Source organism: Lethenteron reissneri, chromosome 25 (genome assembly GCF_015708825.2).
Source record: "Lethenteron reissneri isolate LAM-NWPU_2019-01 chromosome 25, ASM1570882v1, whole genome shotgun sequence".
NCBI classification, from domain to species: domain Eukaryota; kingdom Metazoa; phylum Chordata; class Hyperoartia; order Petromyzontiformes; family Petromyzontidae; genus Lethenteron; species Lethenteron reissneri.
In genome coordinates this window covers 12176752-12190784 of record NC_083803.1, presented here as the reverse complement: position 1 = coordinate 12190784, position 14033 = coordinate 12176752, and the positions used below count along the sequence as shown (strand labels likewise).

The following is a 14033-nucleotide window of genomic DNA, read 5'->3' as shown; positions in this document are numbered from 1 at the left end:
GTGGATAAACACAATGACAGTCCATAAGAGGTTTTTTTGGGTTAGAATTCATAAATATAGAAATGTGTCGTTAAACATGCCACCACCCGACACAGCACATTAATTAGGTTTGTCACGTGAACAGAACGTGCCAATTCGTTTCTAGTACAGCACACCGGTGTGTTGTAGAGGAAAGTCATAACATTTACAATGAGTACGACGTTTCGTCAGTAATTACAACTATCTTCATCAGGCTACAGCCATATTTGTGGAGAAGTCCACCTGTTTCGTTCCTTAAATAGAGGCGTATATATGATGACAACACTTATGTGCGCTTGTTGTGTGAAGTGGGGGGGGTTAATGAATTCATATTTATATGGTGTATAATAAACGTACATTATGCGTTCCTGTACTTCCTGGCGATTGTGTGTCCCAAATTATGCATGACTTGAACCACTAAATAAAGAATTTATATCATGTATTAGCATTGTATGTATCAGAAAATCGTGTGCATTAACATTGCATGGATAATGACAGTGTTCATGGAAGTGATTGTGGAGTGGCATTTTTCCTTTATCAATTTAACTTCATCATTTAACTTACAACATCGCTCAGATAAAAAAAAAACGATAGCCATGCTCAAATAAAAGCATCACATGTGAAACCTGCAAGATGACAAGGTGATCAGGAAATGCGAGTACAGCAAGTGAGTTTTGTCACGACTGGAATGCAAATTATAGAACTGTTCGAGAATGGCTCGAAAGATGAAATTTGGCACAAATATAGTCACGTCGAAGAAAAAGGATTTTTTTGTTAATGTTGGACTTCCCAAACGTTGAAGGGGCAAAAATGTTAAATTATTTATTTTGCCTTTGAACCTAGAATTATAAACGATTGCAATTATAGCTTTTCAAAGGTACTCAACCCATACATGATATCAGATCGTAAATCCAATATATATTTTTAGTTTGGTGCCTGCAAAACTGGGAGTCAATTTTTTTTACTTTTGTTTTTACACCTAGGCATATGAAATAATTCATTTGAAGGTTTTAACGGTGCTGAAATCAAATTTACATTTTCAGGCACGCATTGTAAGAGTGTGACACCAAAGCTGATAAAAAGCAAGACAATCCAATTATATAATAAATGTAGAACTTATTTCGCACCGTATTAATCGGAGGAGCAGTTATTAGTAAGTGTAAACAGTAGCCCTTGCAACGATAATAATCCAGTTTTATGGATGTTTGTTGAAATTCTTTCACACCGTATGTAGCCAACAATGTGGTTCTATGCCACAGCACAAGACCCACAATCAGAATTCGTGAGTTAAAATCCCCATTAAGATTCGACTCAGTCCATCATCTCTCTAGGATTAATAGAACAAGAACCAGTGTGGGAACTTATTGATTCTACTCATTGATTGTGTATAATTCTCAGCACTGGCTGAAAGTGACTACAGGCCTGCATGTGTACATGCACCTGACACATCCTGACCCTGTTAAGTGTTGTTTACATCCTCGCCTCTTGTGGAACAGACACCAATTAAGAGTGAACAGCAAAGTCTGGAGGTAATGGGCCATAACACTATCCATTTACATTTCTTATAAAACGAAACATTGTCTCGATGTGCTTTCAGTGAATTGTGCCTGCATCTTTTTTCAAAATGTGCAGTAAAGGTTTGGAGCAAAAATATGGCTTTATAATATTTCATGAAGGGCAATGGAAACTATATTTAAATGACATGTGAGAACTGCAGTCTTTCGATATAATATAAAAAGGGAGGAACAGAAATATAATATTACATATTTTTTATAAGTCATTACTTGAGCCACTATATAAAGAATTTATATCATTGAATAGCATTGTACATATCATAAAAACGTGTGCATTAAAATTGCTCGGATAATTATGCATATAGAAGCAGATAAAACGAACACCTAAAAATGCTAATGCAACATTTCAAATTCGAGTTAATTCATGCGTGACCTATACCAGTGGTGAGTTATCCATCTTATAATTACACACTCGGTGAGCTTACAACCAAATATATAACTCACATTTTCCAGTTAATGCATTTTTACTTCACAATAAAAACTGCACCTTAACTGCACATTAACCAGCATTTGAAAAATTGTGTTTCTCTCTCTCTCTCATTTAATGGCAACGGTCCGATGAACTGGGTATAACAAGCACATCTATAGTTAAAGTGTCGGTATAAGTCCTACCTTCTGGAACGAATTAACGACGTACACAGAGGTATCACTGTACTGGAATACAACAAAGCTCATCATATAGCTTACAGATATTTATATCCACTTATAATGTAGTTTGGATGTAATAAGAAAATGTATCAAATCTAAAAAAATAAAATCATGAACTTCCATTTATATTTCTTATCATGCAAATATATGAAGTACATTTTTAAGTAAGAACATGTAAAATGCTTATCCCTGATAGCCAATCCAACATGCTCAAGCTCAGCTCAAGTACAGCGGCTGTTTCTGTGACCATACCACCACGTAAGTGGAGCGATGCATTTAGCTCATGTGCAGGAGTGAGATGGATTGTGGCATCGCAGAGCTGTTAGCAATGACGATGGCACAGGGAGGCCTTCATACAGCAGCGAATAGATAACTACTGATGATGACAGAAGACGACATGGTTTTAATAGCATCAGAATGAAAGGCTCATCTTTCTTTAATTGGCTGGATTGTCAGCTTCTCATCACGTGTTAAAACCCAAAATGAGGCACATGGCAAGTCATGACAGAGACTATTTTAAATTAACAATTCTTAATATGAAATATTTGTATTTCAGAGTCTATCTTCACACTTGAATGAAAGTGATAATTTAATTCTTAACCATTACTGCTTTGGAGTAATGACAGTCATTGCCAAATCTCATTTTAAACTAATGTACCATTCATTTTCATTTCCTAAAAGGAAATGAGATATCATTATTGTGTAATTCACCAACCCAAGCAATCAAAGGAGTACCTGCATTTACTTATACAGCTGCCATTAATATATTTTAAGTTCCACTTGGTCTGTACGAGATTTCGTCTAAGATATACACAAATATAAAAATGTGTACACAATAAAACCTTCCAAAGGCAGATTTTCTGGGAATATTTGTCAAACTGCATATATTTCCAATAACCCATGTCAACACCATCTAATCTGATTAACACTTAAAACTTACGAATAGGTAACTCCAAATCTATCATTCACGAACCAAATCGTTGCAGTTTCATCTTAGTGTTGTGCAGTACAACCACGCGGAGACGAGGAATACTAAAAGGGCTGTTGCCGTTTATTAAAACACTCTCACACTCGGCATCCTACGCTCACACCAGTGGAGGTGCACTCTATCTCGGTCCTTCACCCGGACACTGAATACTATCTGGACCCTACCCTCGGCTATCCCCTTGGGCTCTCTCACTCGTCTGCCCGGAGTGGGGGATCAACCAACACCGCTCCGCGACGAGGAGAGAGACCCTCTTCCAGCCGGTCCTTACCCTGGCTCCCCACGACGACCCTGCCCCCTCTTTCCGAAAACCCCTTACGTAACCGGTGACGTTACGTCAACCGGAGAAAAATCCGCACGACCACGGGGAGAGAGACATGCAAACTCCAAATATACAGGCATCAGTTGGGATTGAACCCACGACCTCCTATATATTAGGCGAGGTAGTTAACATCTTGCCACCATGGCACCCATGAAAGGATGAAGGGATTTTTATAACGAACTTGAAGAGAACAAATTCACATAATTCCACGCAACAAATAAGTACGCAGCTTTGCGACTGCTAGTGCACAAATGCACGTAAACTCTAGTAATGACAATTGTCAGGGATAGCATCTTGCACATCCACGGGTGGACTAAGCAAGCGGATTGACTGCAGAATACCACATCCTATCACGCGCAGCGTAAATACCGTGCCAACAGCTTTCCGGTTTGAGATTTTTAGGCATTCACATTTTTATTTTTATTTCGGCCCCCGTCCATCTGCTTAGCAGCGACGGTGGGTCTGAATGTAGTCCCGCCCATTACTGTTTGTCATTTACAAATATCACGGCTTAGTTTTCTGCCAATCCCCTGAGTTATACGTCTTCTCACACTTGATCAATCCAACGTGCCGTTTTTTTGTCTGTCTCCACATATTGATCCTTTTTTTTAGGTGTGTATTACCACATGTGCTATTCTGTCAGGATCCATTTCGAAGAAAAGTCAAAACCACTGTAGTCTTCTCGCGTCGGTATTGTGTAACGGTGCTTTTCTTGCCCTAGATATTTTCTTAAATCAGATTTTTTTAAGCCTTGAAATTCCCAAAATTTTACGAATGGTTTTGAACATTGATGAACGTTAAGCGGTAGCCAATACTCATGCAGGTATCACATTACACGCATCATGGCCCAGAAGTCATCATCATCATAGGCTATCCCTCGCAAGAGGATGATTTTGTTCCATAGAAAAGTTGGATTATCTGTGGGTCCGAAGATGGCTGAAGAGACCGATCTGGGATTGACAGATTCTGCCGCAGCTCAGGCACATGTGTCCAGAAAGAGTGGGTGGTTGGAACTGCATTAGTGAGTCGGGCTGCAGCGTGCTGTTTCCGCCATTCCAGCTTTTCCTCTTCCTGTTTCCGCTTTTGAGTTACATAATGTTAGGATCCTTGAAATAAAACCCTTGTCTCCAGCTGAAGTGATCCTGGGCAAGAGTCTCCCATGAGTTGGTGTCAATGGTGCACTTCTTCATGTTTAATCATCCGACTTTAACACTACCAATGCTGGGTACAGCTGTGGTTACAGCACTCTAAGAAATAGCTGTCTCGGGTGTGGACCAAACAACTTCAAGGACAGTGCATATCATTATCATCATCAGAGTTGTTTCTTTTTGTTTGCATTTTGACTGCTTGTGTTGTGGTTATTGCAAACATGATGCCTTGTATAAAGGTGTCAGTTTTTGTACCAGTTGAAAGGGTAAAAACCTATTACTATGAATCGAAAAGGTTTACAAGTTCAAATCCCACTTTGGAGGGCAGGCTTGGAGTGTAACACACGCAATGACATCTGAAAGAATTAACAAACCAACCTCTAGAACACTGAAGCACAGGCACCATCACACCCCAGTGGGGCTTTGAGACTGTGATGGCAGAAGTGAAATGTATAGCAGCAGGGTACCGTGCTGGATGCGTGATTCTGCTGGCTTTGTCCGGGGGGGCTGAGCTCCTCCTGCATTGCGTGATGGCTTGAGTGGCAATGTAACTGACGCCCTTCTCCTGGTCAAGTGAGGGGAACTGGAACCGGATGAGGATGAGCCAGAGCCTGAAGGCACAGAGCAGGTATTTACTCACATCTATCGTGCATTTACTCATATCTATCTCATTCTTCAGCTCCCAAACACATCCTCAACGACGAGCCTACATTTAATCACTGCAAGCGTGACCACGAAGTAATTTTCTCTTGCAAGTATCGTTGAAGAATTGAACACTCACCATGCGTTATCGACCTCGTTCGTAAGTTGGGAAGTTTTTAAAACCATGGTGACATGAGGCGTGTGTCAGTGATCACAGCAATGCTGCTTCTCCCACTACCGCAATCGGTTCTGTCCCCATCTCTGCTTATTTAGGCATCTCCTACCTCTCCACATATCCCGTGCCTCTCACTCCACATATCTCCAGACTCACATCGCACACAACTCCCATGAGCAGTGATTATACAACTAGGTGCTTCACTTTTGACAGCAATGTTCAAACACAAAGTTTTCATTCAACACCTTCACTCCAATTACAATTTTCACGACGCCATTGCATTTGCTCTGACGTTGCAGCGAGCACCCAAAGGTCAGAAATCAAGGGAAATACCAAAGTCCCAGACAGTTGATATTTAATGCTGGGTATTGTCTGCAGAACACTTTTTGTAAATAGGATAAGGAAGTGAGGGCAATGTGCAGAAGCTTCAATGGCACAGGCTGCAATTACTTTTTAACCTTGACCTTTGGTCAAGGCAAATGGTCATGTTGATTTTGATGACACAGTGAGTGCATTTCTATGAATGGGTAAACATTTAATAAAATGACTGTGCTGGGAGGATGTAGTTTTAAGACATGGGTTTTAAAATCCCCAAATCAATCAATAATAATATTAATAAGTCAATGTCGACATTAAAAGCAGTTATGGATATTAATAATAAATAGATTCAATAATGTATATTAAAAAGAACATTCATAAAAAATACAGGGCTGCATTTTATTGTTTCCTTTATCTAAAAATAATCAGATACACTATCAAGGCAGCACTGAGGCGTATAGGTTCCAATAGCCCTTTACCTAGGAAAGCCAAACCAAAGCAAACCTTGATCTTTGAGAAAAAAAACCTTCATAGGGATGTTTTACCAATTATTATTTTTAATGAGTATGGAGGAAACTACTGTAGGGTACTCGGAGAAAAATCTGTATGCAGGAGAGGAACATATTCAAACCACCACGCAAATGGATGCGGAATGCATTTGCTGGACTACCATATCTTGGCTATTTCATATTTCAGAAGATTTAGTGTCATGCACATGATGCCCTTTGCATGATCCACCAATCCTATTGGTTTGAAGTCTTGTCACCCACACCCTTGCTAGGTTAATACATCACAGATAATTCAAACAAAAAAATCCACAATTTTTCACAAGCCTCATCAGTCAAGGTGTATCCCTGCTAAAATAAAAGTGTGGAGCAGCCTTCAGGTCCAAAATATGTTCTGGACCAGCAGTGCAATTTCTATATTTCTATCGTAGAAAACAGTCTGTCTATATATCTAAAAAAAATCACTCTTGGTCTTTCCCACATGGTTTACTAATTTTATCCACAATGGCATGATGATGGATTGAGTCGATCCTTAACTCAGATTTGAACTCAAGGTCTTTTGACATGGGTAAAGCGTTTTAAAACAAGTACAACAGGAAGTGGGTGTAAAAACGTTCCTCACAATCACGGACCGGTGCATGACAAAATACCGTATTGCAATAATATAAAAAAACGTGGCAGAAAAAGAACGATCACAATTCATGAAACACAAAAGGCCCTTCTCTGCCAACCGCGCAAACAGTGCCTGGGCTTAATACGGTGGAGGGTAATCAACGCGATTAGGTAGAGTCTGACAAACACTGCATTATTTATTGCACAAGTGAATAATTAAAAGCACTGCTATTTTATCAGACGGCATGCCAAGGTGAAGTGACAAACTGGAGGAGACAATTAAACTGGTCTCTCTTCCTCAATAGGCGCAAGAATGGAATAGTTGTGCACCAGTGCCACTCAATACAAGCCGATTCTTAGCCACGCGGCAAAGGGTCGCCGCGAATGTTCCACGGGAAACAGTACACAAGTAACAATTATCGTTATTGAAACATATTTTTTTCATTCAATACCAATAGTGCGACTCATTAGAACAATATATGGTGCTTTTTAAGTGTATTCCTGCTTCACTCTCCCAATACTACCCATCTATTTTTAGAAAGGCTTTGTGGTTTTGTGGCTACAGCTGTGGCTATTTTACATTCCACCATGTCCTGCCACACAGTAGTCGACCCTAATGAATTACATATTCAGTTTTCACCTTAATAGAAGGCACTCGAGTTATTTAGGTAAAGTCACGTAGATAGAAAAATTATAATAAATAAAGTGAATAAAATTAATTTAAAAATTTATTAAAAGAATAAACAGAAAAACACGAATGTAGACTGTAGTCTGGTTCTTAACCTGAGTGAGTGCACTGGCAGTCTATAATGTAGACTGTAGCCTGGTTCTTAACCTGAGTGAGCGTACTGGCAGTCTATAATGTAGACTGTAGCAATGCTTATTAAACTGAGTGAGAGTACTGGCAGTGTATAATGTAGACTATAATAATGTAGATTGACAGTATGCTCACCGAGCTTAAGAACCAGGCTACAGTCTATATTATAGACTGACAGTACACTCACCAAACTTAATAACCATTGCTACAGTCTACATTAGTGTTTTTTAGTTGTTTATTCTATTTATTTTTAATTAAATTATTATTATTATTTTTATTTACTTTTTTTTCTACGTCACTTTACCGAAAGAACCAAAGAATATGAATTCCTGCAGTCATGAAAGTTTTAAGTCAAAATGTAATAACAAGTAATAGTGTGTCCCCATACTCAAATGAGCCAAATGTGTGCTCTCTCCTCTGCTAGCAGTTTTGTGCTCGTGGTGGAAACTCTACGTTTTTATGGCAGGAACCAGTCCCTCTATACAACAATCAGTGTTGACAACTGACAAAGCAATAGCCTCTTTTCTTGACTCAGAGTGGTGATGGGTCAAATGAACCCCAGACGGAGATTTTAACTCATAATCTTCCAACCAAAAGTTGGGTGGCTCAGGAATGCAATGGCACCAGCCGGATTGCATTAGAATGCGTGCATCACATGTATTGGATGAGGCCTTTGGGAGAGTGATGCTTTATTCCTGTGCCAAATGGGGGTCATGGCTCTAATGAGATTGTAATATGTGCCTGGGAGAGAACCTGTGAAACAAACAAACATATACTGAGTCACAAATCATTTCATCCCAATTGCAGGGTTCAAGAAATTTAGACTCACATTAATGTATTCATCCCACAGCGAATGAAGTACCTGATTTGGTTCAGTAATGACATGAAGGCCTTATTTCCCAGTGGTGCAAGCTTTCTTGCTGCATACTAATTGCTCTGCATCACTCGGTTATGGCTGAGTGATACAATACAACACGATCCAATATGGATGTACATGCTGTCTCAATAAACAGCCGTACCCCCAAGACCAAGTACAAGAGAGGGAAAGTGGAAAAGTTGTGTCGTGTGCTTATAACGATATGGGGCAATTATGAAGCAGTCTGGAGTCAAGTGAAAAATCAATTGTATTATGGTAGGATGATCAACTGTGGTATCCAATAGAGTAGCACTTCATCAACCTTGACGACTTTACAGACTGGGTGGGACCCTGACTAGGACGTCAACTCAGAAAGATTTTGGGGGAGGTGGGGTATTCGAACGTACACTGCTACGCCGGTCTTCATAGGTGCTAGCTAACAGCACTTGCCCCGAAAGTATGGTAAGGCTATACGGGGGATATTTGTCTTTGGTGTGGATGGCTTGTGTAAGATGCAAGAATAATGGTGGGTGTCATTTTTGTGAAATGGATCGCAATTCCTTGATGAATTCGAAGCATGATGCAGTTTTTTACACAAATTCTCTGACAGCAATGTTTGGACAGCCAATTGGATCTGGCAGACAGTCACACTGTGTCATTGTACCTCTGTGACAGGGGCCTTGCTTTGATTGGATGAGTGCAGTCATCTGCCTTCATACACACCCACATATGCCTGGATGCTGTTGACCATCATAATAGCATTTTGAGATACTTTAAGGGGATTGACACTGATATAAGGTCAGGTTATGTGCTATCCATTGGACCAAGCAAGATTTTTAGAATGCTATATGTATTGTTACATTTCCCAGCAATATTGTTTTTTAAACATACTATATATGCAGTATGGATAAAGTCGCAGAGTGAATTATAAATCAATCAAGAAGCCTTCCACGGAATAAAGATTGACAGAACATGTTTGGGTAAGACCCAAATAAAATAGACGTTAAAATCGAGTCACTGTCAACATGTATACTACCCAAAGAACCATGGGGCAACACTCAAGAATTCGTTGTTATGAGTCATTTGTGGATATGTAACTAATGCTTGGTGGAAACCAGAGTTTGCCTCTTAGATAAAACCACTGTTGCCTTCTCTCAAAGTGCTACTCGTTTGATTGACCTACGAGGGACAATGAAATGAGTCAACCATCGACTCGGATTTTAACTTGAAACCTTTCAACTGCGAGTTAAGTGCTGTAAACCAGAGTGCCATCAGGCCAAATGAACCCTCCAGAACTCAGCTAATTTGATTTACTTTGTTGTCAAGTTCTCAAGTGTCTCCTAATGCTTCTTGTGCAGCAGCATCATGTCCACCAATAACACTTACTATGTTTACATCCACCTTTTTAGTACATCACATCAAATTAGGCTATTTAATTATTTCCAAAGTGATGTGAATTGGAAGTGACACTGCTATTTTTTGTTATCTATGGTAAATTTGAATGCGTGTTTCCCTAAATGCACAAGAAATTGATTGCTTAAAGCAAGTGATGCTCTCTCAGGTTTACATAGCCCTAAATTTAGTACTTAATATCCTGAGGATTGTTTTCCTTCGCTAGATGCCTAACCGGCAGGAAACATCACCGGGCCCTCATGACCTCGGCCAAATGAATTTAAAAAATGCCATTATGTTATTCACATTTCAGGGTAGAGAAGTGGCACAATGATTAGTTAACTGTGCTATTAACCAAGTCGCCAGAGCTCAATGTCCTACCACAGCTAACATCAGTGGATAGTCACTGTCCCAAGACGGTCTCTTCACCAACTCACACTGACCGGTGTGGTGAAGTATTGTCAAACAACCCCCTTGATGGACACAAGTGAAATGACAAAGGGCCGTAAATTGTTGTATTGTAAATTTACATTCAGATCAGCCCAATGTGAAAACCCAGTCCCACACAGTGTGTTGATTTGCAATGAGCAACCAGGAGTGTCCAATGGAAAAAAATGCATTTAAATATTTTCTGCCATGCCCTTTTAAAGAGATGGTAAAGAGACTCAACAATGCATTAAAAACATACTTTCCAAAAACGTAGCACACACCAGTATCACCCAATCCAAAAGTTGGATGGAAGCACGGCACACTGCACACTGCCATCCCATGCCTACACACACACGTACCTTGTGGTGTGTTGCTGTTATTCTCTGCGGAGGCATCGGAGGAGAAGGCTGAAGCCTGCGCTTTCCGTCTGGGGCCACTCAAGGTCTTCATATTCGTGTGACCTTTTAGTTCACATGGCATAAAGTACACCAAACAAGGTAAAATGCTAAGATAAAAAATAAGTTTTTTTTACATGCCAAAATACACACAAACATTCAAATGTTTAGAGATTACATCAAGTGACGTTGGCACCAATGGCATTAGCCGAGATGGTGTATTGCATTTTTTTCAAATACATGAGCTAAAATGTTAACTTTGTTTATCTAGCCTCTTATAAACTTAGTTTTAATGAAACTGCGTTTCATTGCGTTTCATTAAAAAGGAAGCCATCAGGCTGCTTATAGCGAGCACAACACCCACGCCTGCGTGAAGTGGGAGTCGAATTATTAAAGCACATTAATCATCATTACCGGCATGCATTATTAAAGGTGCCCGCCTTAATAACACAGTACTATCATACTTAATGAAGGCGCATCCATGCACACGTGCCTTGAAATATTATTTTACAAATGATTAAAGCAGTGCTGTTGATCTACAAAAGCTTCACTGAAAGTCTGAAGTCTTTAAGGAGGGTGCTGGTATTGGAATTTTTGGGTCGATTTCTTCTTAAGCATTGTTCCAGTGTACATGGAGGAGTTTAACACGTAGGATTTCGCGACCAATATTATTCATAATAAAGGTTTTTGGGTTACATTACTTAACTATAAATGTGTCATTAAATCACCACCACCTGACACAGCCAATTAGTAAGGTTTGTCATGTAAAAGTAAACCTTATATTATGAATATGTAAAGAACTTCCAGCCCGGGTAAGTCTTGAACTTGGAATTTAACACACCCTGAACCCCTTCGAACCACTCCTTTTATTCTCTTTCCCATCCCTTCTGGAACTTTCCCGACTCTCCACCAATCCCCCTTCCGTTTTTCCAAACGGTCTAACAAACGAGCCCTCATTTCCATTTGGATGTTCCTGGGACTCTTTCACCCTACGTTGGCTCCTCCCCCTGTGATAGCTCCTCGTCAATGAGTGTCGAGCACGCTATTCAAATTCACGAGGAACTGTTAGGACACTATGAGTATATATTTGTGTATTTCTTAATAGGGTTTGCCTCACGGTATCCCTTACACATATGCTGAAAGCACCACAAAGCTGGGTTCAGCAAGCGAATTGCTGTGCTGTAATCTTCAGAATTCACTCGATCACGTTTAGACCTCATGATCTAAGCAGAGTTGAGCATGGATGGGCGACCACCTTGCACAAAAGACCGGTGTAATTGGCATTGTGGGCGGCGGTGGAGAGCAGTGCAGCAAAATCCACTGTAGTTCTGCACTCGCGCTACCTTCACCAACCCGCACTGACCAGCGTGGCAAAGTATGGTCAAATATCCCACAAGGTGTGAGTGAGGGAGTTCCTCATGCAGCAGTGGATTGACACATGGGCTGTCCATATACATGCACAAGTTTGCTTGCAAGCACCAAGAACACAAGCCACTTTCCTGCACACACGCTGACATCTAGTGGATATTGCTGGGTTATCACATTCTACAGTAACGGGAATTCATCTACAGTCGTGGGAATGTACAGGATCTAAAGAAGGGTTAATATAAACGAATTCTTCCTTTCAACCTGACAGAATCTACAGCCGTGTGAAGATATATATATATGTTTATAATCCTTCCTTTCAAGTCCTCACAGTGTGAATTCCCCCACAATTTTTGAAGCATCTTGATATGAAATAACATTTATATGCTTTTTTGAAATCCAAGCTCTAAAGAGGTGTAGGCTTGCTTGCAAGCTCGCCATTCCACATTAACACACGCCCCTCTCTCCGGGGCTCTGTAAAGTGTCGACTGCAGTATAGAGGGGTGGTTCCCAACCTATGGTCTGCTGACCACTGGTGGTCACCGGGCCAACCGGTGATCCGCGCAAAGCCGTGGGAGGTCGGCTGCGGACCTGTTGCAGATTCAGAAACCATCGTATATTTTTTTCTTACTGCATGGGGTGTTCGCAAAAAATGTTTGAGGGTTCAAAGTTCGTCCACGGGCCCGGAAGGGATGGGAACCACTGGTGTCGAGGATTTATCTGGAAGTCTACCATTTCATGTCATCGTGCACCTTTGCAAACATTCCTGAGTAAGATTGCAGTATGGAGGATTTACCTGTAATCCCACCACTGTGTGTAAGCACGTTACCGATCCCTGCCAGTGTAGAGGGATTTACTTGTAAACACATTATGCTACTCGTCGCGTGAAAACCCTGTTATAATGCAGAAGATTTACCTGCGAGCCACCATTCTGTGCACACCGGTCACGGTGAGTGTCCATAATGCAGGCTACAGTATTACACAGAGGATTTACTTGGACGGCATCCGACATGAGAACACCCACACCAGTGTTTTCCATGTTCACTGTGTAAACAGCGTGGTTTTACTGCAGGGGATTTGGCTGTCGGGCAACAAAACCCTTCCACTCCACACGCCCCGTCGCTGCACGCTACACATCGCCATGTATTCCCCGAAGCAAGCGATAAGTCACATCGAACTGTCTGCGACACACTCCGCGAATCCTCGACCGGATAGGTTCCAATTCTTTCGAATGAAATAATTGGAACGTTAGAAATGTAAGGTCATGAGTTCAAATTCTGATTGGGGGGTCAATGCAGTGCATTGCATTCCCAGGGTCAATAAAATAAGTACCAATATGTCAAAAGTCGAAAGTGGTCATCCTGTTAAAAGATTTGCCTTCCCTAGTAATGGGGAATTTCCATCACTGAATGAGTCTCTCCATTGCCGATTTGAGGAAGGAGGCAATGTATCCCAACAGTTCTATCCAGAATGCTGTGTTATTCAAACTTCTATAGGCAATCTAAAGGTTCCCGGCTACCTTGCTGGTAATAACGTGCTTGGGTATATTCCACAGAAAGCACTGTGGTCACGCGTACCGGCGGTGCGGCGTGAAGCGGCGTCGTCGTGGCAAGGGTCGGCGTGTGGGCCCCGTGCCGCGATTCGCAACACTGGCGCCGCACCCCTGATCGCTCCAGAGCTGTTCAAGGAGCCGCGGCGCGACGACTCCTCAGCCCTCGCCACCTTGGACAGTGGCGCAAAGATCCCTGCAAAGTAGAATATCCACCGGTGCGCAGTTAGGGCACTGAATAAGGGGCCCAGGCTCTGGTCTGTGGATTGTGGACCGTACCGG

General features: G+C 41.2%; 1 protein-coding gene across 4 annotated transcripts in view; it reads right to left on the bottom strand.

The window, feature by feature from the left end:
• LOC133347245 (CAP-Gly domain-containing linker protein 4-like) overlaps positions 1-14033 on the bottom strand; it is an 83379-nt gene that overhangs the window by 35735 nt on the left and 33611 nt on the right. For all 4 annotated transcript variants that reach the window (XM_061559354.1, XM_061559353.1, XM_061559355.1 and 1 more), the window contains exons 9-11: positions 13780-13947; positions 10802-10903; positions 5163-5306 (exon numbers count right to left, since the gene is read on the bottom strand). In XM_061559354.1, the coding sequence (XP_061415338.1) occupies positions 5163-5306; positions 10802-10903; positions 13780-13947 (414 nt within the window). The remainder of the gene's footprint in view (positions 1-5162; positions 5307-10801; positions 10904-13779; positions 13948-14033) is intronic.